The sequence below is a fragment of the Salvelinus namaycush genome, chromosome 2, assembly GCF_016432855.1.
Source record: "Salvelinus namaycush isolate Seneca chromosome 2, SaNama_1.0, whole genome shotgun sequence".
Taxonomy (NCBI): Eukaryota; Metazoa; Chordata; class Actinopteri; order Salmoniformes; family Salmonidae; genus Salvelinus; species Salvelinus namaycush.
In genome coordinates, this window is record NC_052308.1 from 38,559,703 (window position 1) to 38,578,407 (window position 18,705).

The following is an 18,705-nucleotide window of genomic DNA, read 5'->3' on the forward strand; positions in this document are numbered from 1 at the left end:
CAGTATCTGGTGTGGCCACTAGCTGCATTATTAAGCAGCCATTTCCCTTTTGTGTTTTGTGGGATCTTGTCTACAGATAGTTGCCTGTGTGCACACCAGTAGCTTCACGTTTCGTTCGTTCAGTATTTTGTTGTTTTTGTTCGGTATTAATTTAAATAAAACTAAATGTACACCTACCACGCTGCACCTTTGTCCAATCCTTACGACGATCTTGACACATATATTATATCCAATCACATTCTCAACCTAAAACATGAAAAAACATTTAACTGTGTTTCTTTTTGATGTGGATTAGACTCCTTTCAAATTCAACAGCCCTGATTAATAGGTTATGGTGCCATTCCAACAAGACAGACATTTGTGAATGTTGGAAGACAGGACAATTGTCCTGAATGCACGTGTCATGTCACAGGAAAGACTGCCACTTACTCTATCATGTAATATCTCATTAATTAGTGTGAGCCAGTGTAATACTGTTGATGTTTAATCCAAGCTTCATCCAATAACTTGAATGAAATGTCTTGTTACTTTAATCCCTTTTCATTTTTGAAGTTAAATCAGGTCAGTCATCCAGTCATCCAACAATCAATCTAAAATGTATCCTGATATTGTTTCAAACTGGTAAAGCAGAGATTAAAATCATGGTTGATTGACTTTTACAAATACAATAGTGCAATATCATTTACAGAAGGAAAAGCCTGCATGTACTGTGCATATATTGTACCTATTATGGCTAATTGTCTGGCCCTAAATGTCACCCTCAACCAGCACATTCTTGACAAAGGCTCCAGACAGAAACCTTGAGTTTATGTGCGGAATACCAATTTAAATCATATTAACATTGCTTTGGATTACAATGCTACTTTCTCAAGTTTGGATTTTGCAGCTAGGAGTTTTCCTGAGTACATACAACGAACAGACAACGTTTAGTGTACAGTCCCGCCTTTAATGTTTAATACATGTGCAAAAATGTCTAAATACCTGTTTGCTTCGTCATTATGGGGTATTGTGTGTAGATTGATGAAGATTTTTTTTACATTTAATACATTTTAGAATTAAGCTGTAATGTAACAAAATGTGGAACATGGGAAAGGATCTGAATACTTTCCTAATGCAGTGTGCATACGCATGCTTTGCGTTATAAATCAGACCCCTCCTGAAACTATGTGTGCGTGAGCGAGTATTAAAACTCAGCCAGAAAAGAAAAACATCATTCACCTTTAATTTTCATAATAACGCCCTCATTTGCTGTACACTTTGGAAGTATTGGAATTATGCCAAGGCACCCACTGGGCACAAACTGCTTAAATCAGCTTGAATAATTAAAAAAAGAATAATGGGCAAATATTGTACAATCCAGGTGTCACGCCCTGGCCTTAGTTATCTTTGTTTTCTTTATTATTTTAGTTAGGTCAGGGTGTGACATGGGGGATGTATGTGTTTTTGTATTGTCTAGTGTTTTTTGTATGTTTATGGGGGCAGTGTCTAGTATAGGTGTTTGTATGTCTATGGCTGCCTAGATTGGTTCTCAATTAGAGGCAGCTGTTGTTCATTGTCTCTGATTGAGAGCCATATTTAGGCAGCCATATTCATTGGGTATTTCGTGGGTAATTGTCTATGTCTTGACGTTAGTTGCTTGTGTCTGCACTTTCGTTTTGTAGCTTCACGGTCGTTTGTTGTTTTGTCTAGTTTGTATTAGTGTTCGTTTCATCTTCTAATAAAAAAGAAGATGTATTTATATCACGCTGCGCCTTGGTCCTCTCTCTCACAATACGAAGACGATCGTGACACCAGGTGTGCAAAGCTCTTAGAGTTACCCAGAAAGACTCACAGCTGTAATCGCTGCCAAAGGTGATTCTAACATGTATTGACTCTAACATGGGTGTGACTACTCATGTAAATGAGATATTTGTGTATTTCATTTTCAATATATTTTCAAACATTTCCCATTTTTTTTTATCACTTTCTCATAATGTGGTTTTGTGTGTAGATGGGTGAGATTATGATTTACTCCATCTTGAATTCAGGCTGTAATACAACAAAATGTGGAATAAGTCAAGGGGTATGAATACCTTCTGAAGGCACTGTATTTGGCCTTGCGTTTTTTGTCCTGCTGAAAGGTGGATTTGTCTCCCAGTGTCTGATGGAAAGCAGACTGAACCAGGTTTTCCTCTAGGACTTTGTCTGTGCTTAGCTCTTTTCCATTTATTTTTATCCTAAAAAAACTCCTTAATCCTTGTTGATGACAAGCATACACATAACGATGCAGCCACCACCAAGCTTGAAAATATGAAGAGTGGTACTCAGTGATGTGTTGCATTGGATTTGCACCAAACATATCGCTTTGTATTCACGACATATAGTTAATAATGTTTTGGAATATTTTTGTTCAGTTCAGACTGTGTTATTTTCACTCTGTAATTTGGTTAGGATTGTGGAGTAACTACAATGTTGTTGATTTTATTTAACTTAACTAGGCAATATTGTTGATCTTCCTCAGTTTTCTCCTATCTATGGAAATAAAAGCGAAGTCAGACACCATTTCAGTTGATGAGATAGTGTGTTGCTGTTGTAGGCTTAGTTGTATTATATATTCACTACAAGTCATATTTTACCTGTTGTAACTCGTGTATTATTTTTTACTGCAGAACCCATAAGTACTCTGGTGGAGGTAATGTATAATATCTTCAAGCAGAAATAATGGTTATTATACTCAGGCACTAAGCTATCAGCTCTCTTCCCTTCTGGCCTGAAATGTCAAATAAAAAAAGGGTCCAAATGTCATATTTTATCATTTAACATATGAATGCAGAAGGCAGTATTACAAAGTACAACTTGTCACTCATCACAGTCACACTGAGAGATCTCATAGTACCACATGCTGTAGGCATGTTGTACGACCCGATAACTGGCACACTTTTAATAGGCACTCTGTCTTACCTTACTCACAACGACAAACTTGTCAAGCTTCCTCATATTTGAATTGCAAGGAGCACAGAATATATATTTTTATTCATTTATTTTATTTCACCTTTGTTTAACCTTTACTTCATACCCATCCCGGATCCGGGAGCATCCTCATCAAAAACTCACTAGCATAGCCTAGCCTAACGGGACAGGGATATCATATAATTTCATGAAATCGCAAGTCCAATACAGCAAATGAAAGATAAACATCTTGTGAATCCAGCCATCATTTCCGATTTTTAAAATGTTTTACAGCGAAAACACAATATGTATTTATATTAGCTAACCACAATAGCCAAACACACAACGGAATATTTTCACCATGTTTCCACCGCATAGGTAGCCTTCACAAAACCCACAAATAGAGATAAAATGAATCACTAACCTAGAACAACTTCATCAGATGACAGTCTTATAACATCATGTTATACAATACATTTATGTTTTGTTCGAAAATGTGCATATTTATAGCTACAAATCCTGGTTTTACATTGTAGCCACCATCACAAATAGCACCAAAGCAGCCAGAATAATTACAGAGAGCAACGTGAAATACATAAATACTCATCATAAAACATTTATGAAAAATACATGGTGTATAGCAAATGAAAGATAAACATCTTGTGAATCCAGCCAATATTTCCGATTTTTTAAGTGTTTTACAGCGAAAACACAATATAGAATTATATTAGCTCATCACAATAGCCAAACACACAAAGCTATTTATCCACCGCCAGCATAGATTTCACAAAAACAGAAATATAGATACAATTAATCACTAACCTTTGGACAACTTCATCAGATGACAGTCTTATAACATCATGTTATACAATACATTTATGTTTTGTTCGAAAATGTGCATATTTAGAGCTGCAAATCGTGGTTATACATTGTGAATACGTAGCAACGATTCACCAGAATGTCCAGAGATATTTTGGACACTCACCTAATCTGACCAAAGAACTCATAAACTTTACATAAAAATACTTGTTGTATGGCAAATGAAAGATACACTGGTTCTTAATGCAACCGCTGTGTTAGATTTTTAAAAATAACTTCACCACAACATACAGCATGCGTTATTGTGAGACAGCGCTCACCAACACGGCGGAGAATAGGACTCAACATATTACACAGAAATACAAAATAACATCATAAATGTTGTCTTACTTTTGCTGTTCTTCCATCAGAATGTTGTGCAAGGAGTCCTTGGTCCAGAATAAATCTTTGTTTGGTTTTAGAATGTCCTTTTCTTCTGTCGAATTAGCAACTTTGGCTAGCCATGTGGCGCGAACATGCCCATCTTCTCTTGGCGCAAAGAACGGAAAATTCCAAAAGTCCCAATAAACGTTGAATAAACTGATCAAACTCGGTTGATAAATCCTACTTTATGATGTTTTTCTCATATGTATCAAATAAAATCAGAGCCGGAGATATTCTCCGTGTATACCGAACGCTCTTCAGAAGACAATGTCGAGGTCCCCCGCGCGCCGTCGACAACAAACAAAAGGGCTGACCTGTCACTCCAAAAGCTCTTATTCGGCCTCAGATCAAGCTAGACACCCCATTCAACCTTCCACTGCCTGTTGACATCTTGTGGAAGGCGTATGAAGTGCATACATATCGATAAATAAAAGCCAGTTGAATAGGCAGGCCCTGAAACAGAGCCTCGTTTTCAGATTTTTCACTTCCTGTATGGAAGTTTGCTGCCAAATGAGTTCTGTTTTACTCACAGATATAATTCAAACAGTTTTAGAAACTTCAGAGTGTTTTCTATCCAATAGTAATAATAATATGCATATTGTATGATCTAGAACCGAGTACGAGGCCGTTTAATTTGGGCACGATTTTTTCCAATGTGAAAACAGCGCCCCCCTATTAGGCCAGTTGAGAACAAGTTTTCATTTACAACTGCAACCTGGCCAAGATAAAGCAAAGCCGTGCGACAAAAACAACAACACAGAGTTACACATAAACAAACGTACAGTCAATAACACAATAGAAAAATCTATGTACAGTGTGTGCAAATGTAGAAGAGTAGGGAGGTAGGCAATAAATAGGCCACAGAGGCGAAAATAATTACAATTTATCATTAATACTGGAGTGATAGATGTGCAGATGATGTGCAAGTAGAGATACTGGGTGCAAAATAGCCAGAGGGTAAGTAATAATATGAGGATGAGGTAGTCGGTTGTGCTATTTACAGAATGGCTGTGTACAGGTACAGTGATCGGTAAGCTGCTCTGACAGCTGATGCTTAAAGTTAGAGAGGGAGATATAAGACTCTAGCTTCAGAGATTTTTGCAATTTGTTCCAGTCAGTGGCAGCAGAGAACTGGAAGGAAAGGCAGCCAAAGGAAGTTTTGGCTTTGGAGTTGACCAGTTCAATTTACCTGCTGGAGCGCGTGCTACGGGTGGGTGTAGGCTATGGTGACCAGTGAGCTGAGATAAGGCGGGGCTTTACCTAGCAAAGACTTATAGATGACCTGGAGCCAGTGGGTTTGGCGACTGAGGGACAGCCTGCTGATCGCAATGGTGAGTAGTACTATCTTTGGGTCTTCGATGATAAAACGGATGGCACTGTGATAGACTACATCCAGTTCGCTGAGTAAAGTTTCGCTATTTTGTAAATGACATTGCCGAAGTCAAGGATCGGTAGGATAGTCAGTTTTACAAGGGTATGTTTGGTGGCATGAGTGAAGGAGGCTTTGTTGTGAAATAGGAAGCCGATTCTAGATTTAACTTTGGATTGGAGATGCTTAATGTGACTCTGGAAGGAGAGTTTACAGTCTAACCAGACACCTAGGTATTTGTAGTTGTCCACATATTCTAAGACGGAACCGCCCAGAGTAGTGATGCTAGTCGTGCGGGAGGGTGCGGGCAGTAATCTGTTGAAGAGCATGCACTTAGTTTTACTAGCATTTAAAAGTGGTTGGAGGCCACGGAAAGAGTGTTATGAAGTTGAAGCTCGTTTGGAGGTTTGTTATCACAGTGTCCATAGAAGGGCCAGATGTATACAGAATGGTCTCGTCTGCGTAGAGGTGGAACATTGAATCACCAGCAGCAAGAGCGACATCATTGATATATACAGAGAAAAGAGTCGGCCCGAGAATTGAACCCTGTGGCACCCCAATAGAGACTGCCAGAGGTCCGGACAACAGGCCCCCCCGATTTGACACACTGAACTCTATCTGTAAAGTAGTTGGTGAACCAGGCGAGGCAGTCATTTGAGAAGCCAAGGCTATTGAGTCTGCCGATAAGAATATGGTGATTGACAAAGTCGAAAGCCTTGGCCATGTCGATGCACAGTACTGTCTTTTATCGATGGGGGTTATGATATCGTTTGGGACCCTTGAGCGTGACTGAGGTGCACCCATGACCAGCTCGGAAACCAGATTGCAAAATGGAGAAGTTACGGTGAGATTCGAAATGGTGATATGTTTATTAACTTGGCTTTCGAAGATTTTAGAAAGGCAGGGCAGGATGGATATAGGTCTGTAACAGTTTGGGTCTAGAGTGTCTCCCCCTTTGAAGAGGGGGATGACCGAGGCAGCTTTCCAGTCCTTGGCGATCTCAGATGATACGAAAGAGAGGTTGAATAGACTAGTAATAGGGGTTGCAACAATTTCGGCAGATCATTTTAGAGAAGGGTCCCGATTGTCTAGCCCAGCTGATTTGTAGGGATCCAGATTTTGCAGTTCAGCTGTTTGGATTCTGGGTGAAGGAGAAGCGGGGGGGCAAGTTGCTGCAGGGGGTGCTGAGATGTTTTGGAATTAGTGCTACAGGAAGCTGTTTTTTCTGTTTGAAAAAGCTTTTTTCTTTTGAAAAATAGCTTTCCTAACTGACTGAGTATATTGGTTCCTGACTTCCCTGAAAAGTTGCATAGGGGGCTATTTGATGCTAATGCAGGACGCCACATTATGTTTTTGTGCTGGTCAAGGGCAGTCAAGTCTGGGGTGAACCAAGGGCTATATCTGTTCTAAGTTCTACATTTTTTGAATGGGGCGTGCTTTTTTAAGATGGAGAGGAAAGCACTTTTGAAGAGCTACCAGGCATCCTCTACTGACGGGATGATGTCAATACCCTTCCAGGATACACAGGCCAGGTTGATTAGAAAGGCCTGCTCACTGAAGTGTTTTAGCCTTTCAGTGATACCCATCCCGGATCCGGGAGCATCCTCATCAAAAAAGCTGACTAGCATAGCCTAGCCTAACGGGACAGGGATATCATATAATATAATTTTCATGAAATCACAAGTCCAATACAGCAAATGAAAGATAAACATCTTGTGAATCCAGCCATCATTTCCGATTTTTAAAATGTTTTACAGCGAAAACACAATATGTATTTCTATTAGCTAACCACAATAGCCAAAAACTCAACCGCATATTTTCACCATGTTTCTACCGCATAGGTAGCTATCACAAAACCGACCAAATAGAGATATAATTAGTCACTAACCAAGAAACAACTTCATCAGATGACAGTCTTATAACATGTTATACAATACATTCATGTTTTGTTCGAAAGATGTGCATATTTGAGGTATAAATCATAGTTTTACATTGCAGCTACTGTTAGGGTTCGTTCCTTACGTCCTTCTTTGTCAATCATTGGTTCATTGGTGAAATTAGCATTATGACAATATCTTTAATTAAATTTCATTCAATTTCATTTCATTAAAAAACCTTTATTAATGCAATTGCAGACAGAAGTTGACAAACAGGAACATAGCACGCATGTTTCTGAGTAAGTTCTGCCCCCACCAAAAGGTCTCCAGTGGTTTTATTAAACCCTAAGTCGCGCCCTGGTGACGTCACTACCTATATCATCATCCTCTGCTCCTGGGACCAAAACCATGCCTACAAAGCTGTATAAACAGGGCCCTTATTGTTAGCTAAACACTTAGCAGTAAATGTCCCCTTCCCCCAAAGTTGACCCGTTGTGGAATGTTTACCTAGTCTTATCTCCTTCACTCCCCTGCAGAGTTCTGTCTAAGGGCCTCTTTATAATGAGGCAGAGAGAGAGAGAGAGAGAACTAAAATACAAATGTAGAACAATACTAAACTTCTACAATGAATATATATATTGTTAATCAGTAGTCTAAAACCCTATAAATGTAAGGAGGGAGGGGTCTTTTAACCCCTCCCCTTCTATTAATATAACATAAGCATAATCAATTATTCTAATACACCAAACATTTGTACAGCCCCAATCATGACCCCTAGGTAAATCCTAACACTACCATCACAAATAGCACTGAAGCAGCCAGAATAATTACAGAGAGCAACGTGAAATACATAAATACTCATCATAAAACATTTATGAAAAATACATGGTGTACAGCAAATGAAAGATAAACATCTTGTGAATCCAGCCAATATTTCCGATTTTTTAAGTGTTTTACAGCGAAAACACAATATAGAATTATATTAGCTTACCACAATAGCCAAACACACAACCGCATTTATTCACCACAAAAGGTAGCTATCGCAAAAACCAGCAAAAGATATAAAATTAATCACTAACCTTGACCAACTTCATCAGATGACAGTCTTATAACATCAGGTTATACAATACACTTATGTTTTGTTAGAAAATGTGCATATTTAGAGCTGCAAACCGTGGTTATACATTGTGAATATGTAGCATCGATTCACCAGAATGTCCGGAGCTATTTTGGACACTCACCTAATCTGACCAAAGAACTCAAACTTTACATAAAAATACTTGTTGTATGGCAAATGAAAGATACACTGGTTCTTAATGCAACCGCCGTGTTAGATTTTTAAAAATAACTTTACCATAACAAACAGCTTGCGTTATTGCGAGACAGCGCTCGCCAAAACGGCAGAGAATAGGTATCAACATTTTCCACAGAAATACGAAATAACATCATAAATTGTTCTTACTTTTGCTGAGCTTCCATCAGAATCTTGTACAAGGAGTCCTTGGTCCAGAATAAATTGTTGTTTGGTTTTAGAATGTCCTTTTCTTCTGTCGAATTCGCGCCAACAATGCTAGCCAAGGTTGATAACATTCCCACCCTCTCTTGACGCAAAGAATGGAAAACTCCAAAAGTCCCAATAAACGTTGAATAAACTGATAAAACTCGGTTGAAAAAAACTACTTTACGATGTTATTATCACATGTATCAAATAAAATCAGAGCCGGAGATATTCGCCGTGTAAACCGAAAGCTTTTCAGAAGCTAATGTCGAGCTCCGCCTCGCGCCTTGGTAGACAAAGGAAATTCCTGACCTGCCACTCCAAAAGCTCTTGTTCGACCTCAGATCAAGCTAGACACCCCATTCCACCTTCCACTGCCTGTTGACATCTAGTGGAAGGCGTATGAAGTGCATGTATATCGATAAATAAGCCAGTTGAATAGGCAGGCCCTGAAACAGAGCCCCATTTTCAGAATTTTCACTTCCTGTCTGGAAGTTTGCTGCCAAATGAGTTCTGTTTTACCCACAGATATAATTCAAACAGTTTTAGAAACTTGAGTGTTTTCTATCCAATAGTAATAATAATATGCATATTGTATGATCTAGAATAGAGTACGAGGCCGTTTAAATTGGGCACGATTTTTTCCAAAGTGAAAATAGCGCCCCCCTATTGACAAGAAGCTTTAGGGAACATTTGACAGTGATGGGGTGGTCGTTTGACCGCGGACCCATTACGCACGTAGGCATTGAGGCAGTGATCGCTGAGATCCTGGTTAAAGAGAGCAGAGGTGTATTTAGAGGGCAAGTTGGTCAGAATGATATCTAAGAGGGTGCCCATGGTTACGGATTTAGGGTTGTACCTGGTAGGTTCCTTCATCATTTGTGTGAGATTGAGGGCATCTAGTTAAGATTGTAGGATGGCCGGGGTGTTAATTACAATTGACCATATGCGATCAATTCACATATGGTCTCCCCAGCACAGCTGGGGGCTGAAGGGGGTCTATAGCAAGCGGCAACGGTGAGTGACTTGTTTCTGGAAAGGTGGATTTTTAAAGTAGAAGCTCGAATTGTCTGGATAGTATGACAGATCTCTGCAAGCTATCTCTGCAGTAGATTTCAACTCCGCCCCCTTTGGCAGTTCTATCTTGTCGCAAAATGTTATAGTTAGGGATGGAAATGTCAGGATTTTTGGTGGCCTTCCTAAGCCAGGATTCAGACACGGCTAGGACATCCGGGTTGGCGGAGTGTGCTAAAGCATTGAATAAAACAAACTTAGGGAGAAGGCTTCTAATGTTAACATGCATGAAACCAATGCTTTTACGGGTACAGAAGTCAACAAATGACAGCAGCTGGGGAATGGGAGTGATGCTGGGGGTTGCAAGGCCTGGGTTAACCTCTACATAACCAGAGGAACAGAGGAGGAGTAGGATAAGAGTGCGGCTAAAGGCTGAAAGAACTGGTCATCTATTGCGTTCGGAACAGAGAGTAAATGGAGCAGGTTTATAGATATAGATTCAAGGCATAATGTACAGACAAGGGAATGGTAGGATGTGAGTACATTGGAGGTAAGCCTAGGCATTGAGTGACGATGAGAGAGGTTTTGTCTCTAGAGGCACCATTTAAGCCAGGTGAGGTCACTGCATGTGTGGGCGTTGGAACATGAGGGCTAGCTAAGGCATATTGAGCAGGGCTGGAGGCTCTACAGTGAAATAAGACAAAATGTAATCACCAAAACAGCAATTGACAAGGCATATTGATGTTAGGGAGAGGCATGTGTAGTCAAGTGATCATAGGGTCCAGCGAGTAGCTAGGTAAGCTGGTGGCACGGCGATTCAGACAGCAAGCAGGCCGGTGCTAGCTGCAGGCTAGCAGATGGCCCTCAAGGGGACATCGCAACGAGAGAGCCTATTTAAACCCCCTCGAACGGTTACATTGGCAGATAAGTCGTGATGGATCGGCGGGGCTCCGTTGTCGGCAGCAAAGGGTTCAGGCCAATTGGCAAAAGAGGTATTGAAGCCCAGGAATTATCTGATGGATATCAGTTTTGTTCTGTTCTTCTTTATTTACTGTAATGCAATAACATAACAGGGCAACAAGGGACCCTTTCAAAGGCTTGTTATGTTAACTTCGGCATTATACCTTGTCAGTCTCTCCCTGGATTGGCTACTCTTTGAAATTTCAAATCAGTATTAAAAAAGGTAGGAAACAATGGGCCAGTTTCCCAGACACAGATTACGCCTAACCCAGGACTAAAAGGCATTCTCAATGGAGATTCTGAGAGATATGTTGTGTGAATTCATTAATTATAATTCAACTTCTTCATCCAGAAAACCTGAATGACCCAGGACTCAATCTGCATTGCATAAATTCATCTTTGCAGAGTGATTAAGATTTAAAGGCAATGTTCCTGCTTTAGTGGAGACTGCATTCACTGTAAACGCTGTATATGTCGGTCCAATCGGAAATTACCTTGAGATTTATCGCAGAATCTGTAACGCTTCAGATTTACAGATTGAATAGAGCTCCTAGTCTTTAAACTCAGTGGAGTTTAGAACCAGAGTCTAACATATGTTAGAACTAGTATTACAACTTGCTGAAGCACTAAGGATGATAGCCTGACATGTGGAGTGACACAACCAATCATTGGACCTCAATGTCAAATACTAGTGGAATACGTCATATGCAGCTGGGGAATTGTGTAAAATTATCACGAGAACAACAATAATATATCAAAATCTTGAAACACTATTATCACCCTGACCTGCTACATTGAGGGTCATAATGGTATCTATGAATGATAAAACACAAACTGTCATCAGGGATAGTGGAGCTGGAGCTGCCACTGCCTTTGCTCAGCAATCATCAGAGCCATTTGTACACTGTAATACAGACCACAGTACTTCATTAAAGGATGAATATAGATATTGTACAAACTGTCTAAAGCTACGAGTATTCATTTTTCATATCAGGCTAAATTCACCTCAGACACAATTGCGGGTGGGGTGTGCTCTGTGTCGGTTTAGCCTGAACTAATGATAACTGTTGTTAACTACTGGTCTTATCTGTAACTCATAGAAGGGCATGGTTCCTGTATTAGTCTTCAGCTCGGCTATAGAACACTGTCTGTACCCTCTGGGGGAAACGTATTTACAGTCAGTGGAATGATGATGTCTCTGTTCAATTACCTCAGAGTAGGAGTGCTTATCTAGGTTCAGTTAGCCTTTTCTATGATCCTAGATCAGCACTTCTACTCTAGGACGCTTTATGAATACGGGCCCAGGTCTTAGATTAATGTCTGAATATCGGAAGAGATTTCTGCATCGAATTACACTTTTTATTTATAGTACTCCAAAGAATGGGTGGGAAAATGAGATAAGGTTTGATGATTTTATTGATATTGGCATCAAATCCTATCAGTGTTTTACAGTGTTTCTACTATATATGCATCTACACAATCCCTTCTCGTTAACCATCGATATATTTTCACAAATGTCATACTTCAAAGTCTTAAGAAATTACAGTAGAAAAAAAACTATATAAGATTATTAAACCCACCTAAATCAAAGATAAAATGTATCTTTAAAAAAACTGTTTGTTCACTTGTATATACAGACTCACTTAACCAACCGGGACTAATAGCAGGAATGTCATGTTTTTGTTTCCACCATGTTGTGTGACAGGTGTTTGATCCATGCATCCATTACTCTGCCATGACCACAGTCCTGGTTAATTAAACTGCAAAGGTCCATATTTTGTGCCGGACCTTACTCAATATGTTTTCTCCTCATTCTGACATGAGTCAGCAAGATTGACCTGTAATTCTATTAATTCTAGGTAGGGTTTCCTGGGCCAAACAGAATGACCGCATCTCTTTTTTCACACCAAGACTTCCCAGAACCAGTGCTTCTACGTCTCATCAGCACTACATACAGGAAATAGTGTGTGTTTTGGAAACACTTGCCCACATCTCCCTCCCAAGAAAAAGGCATGGGGTGGATTATGTTCTGTACTATACTTTTCTAAGCCACTCAGACCAAGCGAAGGGTCACATAAGTCTCTGTTACACAACAGGAAGTATTTGTATTGTTTATGTCAGGACCTGCTTATTTCAAGTTCTATAGGGAAGGTGGCTGAGAGAGGGGGACAGTGTCTCTACAGGGGGCCAGTGTCTCTGTCTAGGAGGTTGTGGCCCCAGGCTGGTATCTCCATGTCCCCCAGGGGTCTGTCCTGCTCTGACTGCTTGGCCAGGAGGGAATTCTTCTGGGCCATGGTCATGGGGAGATCCTTTGACGGTGTGGTGAGGATGGACAGTCTCTAAAGAATCAATAAAGAGGACAGAGGAGCATTTCAAAGATAGACCACCAAAGAAATGAGACATACAATAACTGGTGATGTTTGCAGAACGTTGATTGTTTGTCTTATTTTCTTAGTTGGTAGAAGAAACAACATCAGTGTATATTGGGGAGGAAATGGGGTTTGGGTAATGGATCTGATCATTCGATAAATAGAGACATAACTAGCGATAACACCACAAGTGATACCTGCCAACTTTTAAAAGATCTGAAGTTTGGAATTGATAGTGAGAAATTAACCATGTCCTCTCATGACCATTGCTCCATCTTTGGAGGATGTCCTCAAAGACTTAGCCTCTATCGTCGACCTACGTAACTAGCTATAGCTAGGCTACTTATGATATATTGCTTGATTTTTTGTTGCTTTTGGACCACTTTGAGATACTTTTCTGTTTTGAAACTCCAGTGCTTGACTTGGGCTGAGACAGTTGCCGGTACTCATGTTTGGTGTCGGTACTGTTTACATTTAGGTGCATGAGCTCCACAATACTTTTGAGCTAATATTGTAAAAGAGGAACAGGAGCTCAAGCTGTTAACCTTTTCTCAATAGGGGGTGCTGTTTTCACTTTGTAAAAAATTTGTTCCCAAATCAAACTGCCTCGTACTCAATTCTTGCTCGTACAATATGCATATTATTATTACTATTGGATAGAAAACACTCTAGTTTCTAAAACCGTTTGAATTATATCTGTGAGTAAAACAGAACTCGAGTTGGAGCAATCTTCCTGTCAGCAAGTGAGAAATCTGAAATCATGCAATCTGTTTCAGGGTCGGTTTATTAATTTGCATGTATTCTATTGGTCGACATGCACTGCATACGCCTTCCCCTGGATGTCAGCAAACAATGAGAATTGGAATGGAGTTGCTAGGCAGATCTGAGGCTATATAAATGGGCTTGGAATCGGGGGTGCAGCCTTTTCAACATTCGCCATGACGCAAGACAGACCTCAGGATTGCGTTCTGGAAAGCTGCCGTTATAGGCCTTAGATATATCCGGCTCTGATTTTATTCGATATAGGTGTTAAAGACATCATAATGTTGTTATTTTAAACCGAGTTATATCAGTTTATTGCGATTTTTGGATATTTCTTAGTGCTGCGTTATAGTGAGTTGGACACGTCTGGGCCACATGGCTAATGTTTACTGCTAATTCCAAAGTTGAAGGCGACAATCTACAACCGAGCAACGATTGCTCTGGACAAAGGACAACTTGCCCAAGATTCTGATGGAAGCTCATCCAAAAGTAAAAACTATTTATGATGTTAATTCGTTGTTCTGTTGAAAAATGTAAATCTACTATTCCGCCATTATTTCGGTGCGGTCTCGCTTTAACGCAGGCTGTATGTCGTAGTAACGTTAATTTTAAGCGGTTGCTGCGGTTGCTGAGAGGTTATAAATAGCCTGGGAACGTAGGGTCCGGTCTTTGTTCACTTCGCTCTGACGCAGGAAGGACATCTGGCTGTGGCTCTAGAACGCTCCGGTTATAGGCCTTAGATATATCCGGTCATGTTTTTATTCGTTATAGGTGTTAAAGACATCATAATGTTGTTATATTAAACCGAGTTATATCAGTTTATATCGGTATATTGCGATTTTCGGATATTTAATCGTCCTGCGTTTTAGTGAGTCGGACACGTCTTTGCCTCATGGCTAATGTTTACTGCTAAATCGAACGTTGAAGAGGACAATCTACAACCAAGCAACGATTATTTTGGACTAAGGACACCTTGCCCAAGATTCTGATGGAAGCTCATCAAAAGGTAAGAACTATTTAAGATGTTAATTCGTTGTTCTGTTGAAAAAAGTAAAATGCATATTCCGCCATTCATTTCGGTGCGGTCTCGCTTTAACGCACGCTGTATGCCGTAGTAACGTTAATTTTAAAAATCTAACACAGCGATTGCATTAAGAACTAATGTATCTTTCATTTGCTGTCCAACCTGTATTTTTTAGTCAAGTTTATGATTAGTTATCGATTAGATTAGGTGCCTCTCCCAAGATTTCTCCCGACATATTGTTGGCAGCCTGGCTACTTTTCTCATTGTATAACCACGATTTGTGCCGCTAAATATGCACATTTTCGAACAAACTCTATATGTATTGTGTAATATGATGTTATAGGACTGTCATCTGATGAAGTTTTGAGAAGGTTAGTCAAAAATGTAATATCTTTTGCTGGTTTATTCGCTATCGCTAACGTGCATGAATCAATGCTGCTGTGTGGTTGCCTATTGTAGTAAGCTAATATAATGCTATATTGTGTTTTCGCTGTAAAACACTTAAAAAATCTGAAATATTGGCTGGATTCACAAGATCTTTGTCTTTCATTTGCTGTACGCTGTGTATTTTTCAGAAATGTTTTATGATGAGTATTTAGGTAATTCACGTTGGTCTCTGTAGTTATTCTAGTTGCTTTGGTGAGAGTTGTGATGGTGGCTGCAATGTAAAACTATGATTTATACCTGAAATATGCACATTTTTCTAACAAAACATATGCTATACAATAAATATGTTATCAGACTGTCATCTGATGAAGTTGTTTCTTGGTTAGTGACTATTTATATCTTTATTTGGTCGAAATTGTGATAGCTACCTATGCAGGAAAAAAATGGTGGGAAAAAAAGTTGTGTCTTTTGCTATCGTGGTTAGCTAATAGAAATACATATTGTGTCTTCCCTGTAAAACATTTTAAAAATCAGAAATGATGGCTGGATTCACAAGATGTGTATCTTTCATCTGGAGTCTTGGACTTGTGATTTAATGATATTTAGATGCTAGTATTTACTTGTGACGCTATGCTAGGCTATGCTAGTCAGCTTTTTTACTGATGGGGGTGCTCCCGGATCCGGGATTGTGTGCAAGTAGAAGTTAAACATTTTAGTTGCCGGTACTCAGCTCCGGAGAGCTCCTGCCCAAGTCAAGCAATGTGAAACTCTATAGAAACATAATAAATGATGTCCCTATTTACCTGTCGCAGTGTGCCAGGAGTGACGCTCACGATGTACACCATCCATAGAGGAACCATGAGGGTGGAGGAGAGAGTGAACCACCAGCCAACGGCGGAACCCCACCAAGGATACTGAAAGGTGTTGTTGAACTTCAGCGGGGCTAACTTCATCAAGGAGAAGACAAATGTAGCCTAGAACAAAAGATATGGATGGAGGTTGTATAATAAACATTAAAGAACACAATGTATTTTCCGATAGCATTGTACTAATTATAACATTATATGGTAACAGTGAGGGTTGAGTGAGGACAGATGAACAAGATAAGGTTAAGAACAAGGTTATGGTTTCTCCAGTACATTTAGGTCAGGCTTCTGGTGAAGCATTTATAATGGTCTAATAAAAAGCATGAGCTGGCGCACACCCAATATGTTCCTTCTGTTGATGATGCTTATCAGGCATTATAGTTGAAACAAAAGATTACATGTAACAAACATTTTATGAAATTGGAAACAATTAAATAAAGTACCAGTCAACTTTCTACACACCTAATCATTCAAGGTCTTTTCTTTATTTTTACCATTGTCTACATTGTAGAATAACAGTGAAGACATAAAAAACTATGAAATAACACATATGGATTCAAGTAGTAACCAAAAGTGTTAAACAAATCAAAAAATATATTTTTTTGATTCTTCAATGTAGCCATTTGCCTTGACAGCTTTGCACACTCTTGGCATTCTCTCAACCAGCTTCATGAGGCACAGTAGTCACCTGGAATGCATTTAAATTAAAAGGTGTGCCTAGTTAAAAGTTAATATGTGGAATTAATGCGTTTGAGCCAATCAGTTGTGTTGTGACAAGGTAGGGGGAGTTATACAGAACATAGCCCTATTTTGGGGTCTGAAATCTACAACAGAAGCTAGCCAGAAGTTAGCCAGTTCACTGGCCCTGCAGTGCCAATTCAGGCCCTGCAGTGCCTAGCTCCACTCCTATTCCCCAGGCTCTCTCTTTTGATGACTTCTGTAACCGTAATAGCCTTGGTTTCATGCATGTTAACGTTCAAAGCCTTCTCCCTAAATTTGTTTAATTCACTGCTTTAGCACACTCTGCCAACCCGGATGTCCTAGCCGTGTCTGAATCCTGGCTTAGGAAGACCACCAAAAACTCTGAAATCTCCATCCCTAACTACAAATCTTTCAGACAAGATAGAACGGCCAAAGGGGTCGGTGTTGCAATCTACTGCAGAGATAGCCTGCAGAGTTCTGTCCTACTATCCAGGTCTGTACCCAAACAATTTTAACTTCTACTTTAAAAATCCACCTCTAAAAACAAGTCTCTCACCGTTGCCACCTGCTATAGACCACCCTCTGCCCCCAGTTGTGCTCTGGACACCATATGTGAACTGATTGCCACCGATCTATCTTCAGAGCTCGTGCTGCTAAGTGACCTAAACTGGGACATGCTTAACACCCCAGCCATCCTAAAATCTAAGCTTGTTGTCCTCAATCTCACACAAATTATCAATGAACCTAACAGGTACCACCCCAAAGCCGTAAACTCGGGCAGCCTCATAGATATCATCCTAACCAACTTGCCCTCTAAATACACCTCTGCTGTTTTCAACCAAGATCTCAGTGATCACTGCCTTATTGCCTGCATCCGTAATGGGTCAGCGGTCAAACAACCTCCACTCATCACTGTCAAACGTTCCCTGAAACACTTCAGCGAGCAGGCCTTTCTAAATCGACTAGGCCCGGGTATCCTGGAAGGATATTGACCTCATCCCATCAGTAGAGGATGCCTGGTGATTTTTTTAAAATGACTTCCTCACCATCTTAAATAAGCATGCCCCATTCAAGAAATTTAGAACTAGGAACAGATATAGCCCTTGGTTCTCTTCAGAACTGACTGCCCTTAACTTCTTATGGCTGGGGGAGGTATTGAGTAGCTTGGATGAATAAGGTGCCAAAGGTAAATTGCCTGCTACTCATGCCCAGTTGTGAATATGCATATTATTATTATCCAACCAGGAAGTGGGAAATCTGAGGTTTGTAGGTTTTCAACTCATTGCCTATCGGAGATACAGTGGGATATTGGTCATTTTGCACTTCCTAAGGCTTCCACTAGATGTCAACAGTCTTTAGAACCTTGTTTGATGCTTCTACTGTAAAGTAGGGGGGAATGAGGGCTGAATGAGTCAGGGGTCTGGCAGAGTGCCTCGAGCGCGCTCACGTGAGAGTTAGCTCTGTTCCATTGCATTTCTACAGACAAAGGCATTCTCCGGTTGGAACATTATTGTAGATTTACAAACTGTAATATGACTTTGTCTGAACTTTTGCCTGGACCTGCCAGCGCGTCGTGAGTTTGGATTGTGTGCTGAACGCGCAAACAAAAAGGAGGTATTTGGACATAAATGATGGACTTTATGGAACAAATCAAACATTTATTGTGGAACTGGGATTCCTGGAAGTGCATTCTGATGAAGATCAAAG

The 18,705-nt window shown here is 40.0% G+C and overlaps 1 protein-coding gene across 1 annotated transcript in view; it reads right to left on the reverse strand.

The window, feature by feature from the left end:
* Positions 1-13,065: 13,065 nt before the first annotated feature.
* The window catches only part of LOC120025877 (sodium- and chloride-dependent GABA transporter 2-like), a 28,161-nt gene continuing 22,521 nt past the window's right edge, over positions 13,066-18,705 (reverse strand). Inside the window, exons 13-14 of the mRNA XM_038970591.1 lie at positions 16,234-16,404; positions 13,066-13,227 (exon numbers count right to left, since the gene is read on the reverse strand). Coding sequence (XP_038826519.1) covers positions 13,066-13,227; positions 16,234-16,404 — 333 coding nt within the window. The remainder of the gene's footprint in view (positions 13,228-16,233; positions 16,405-18,705) is intronic.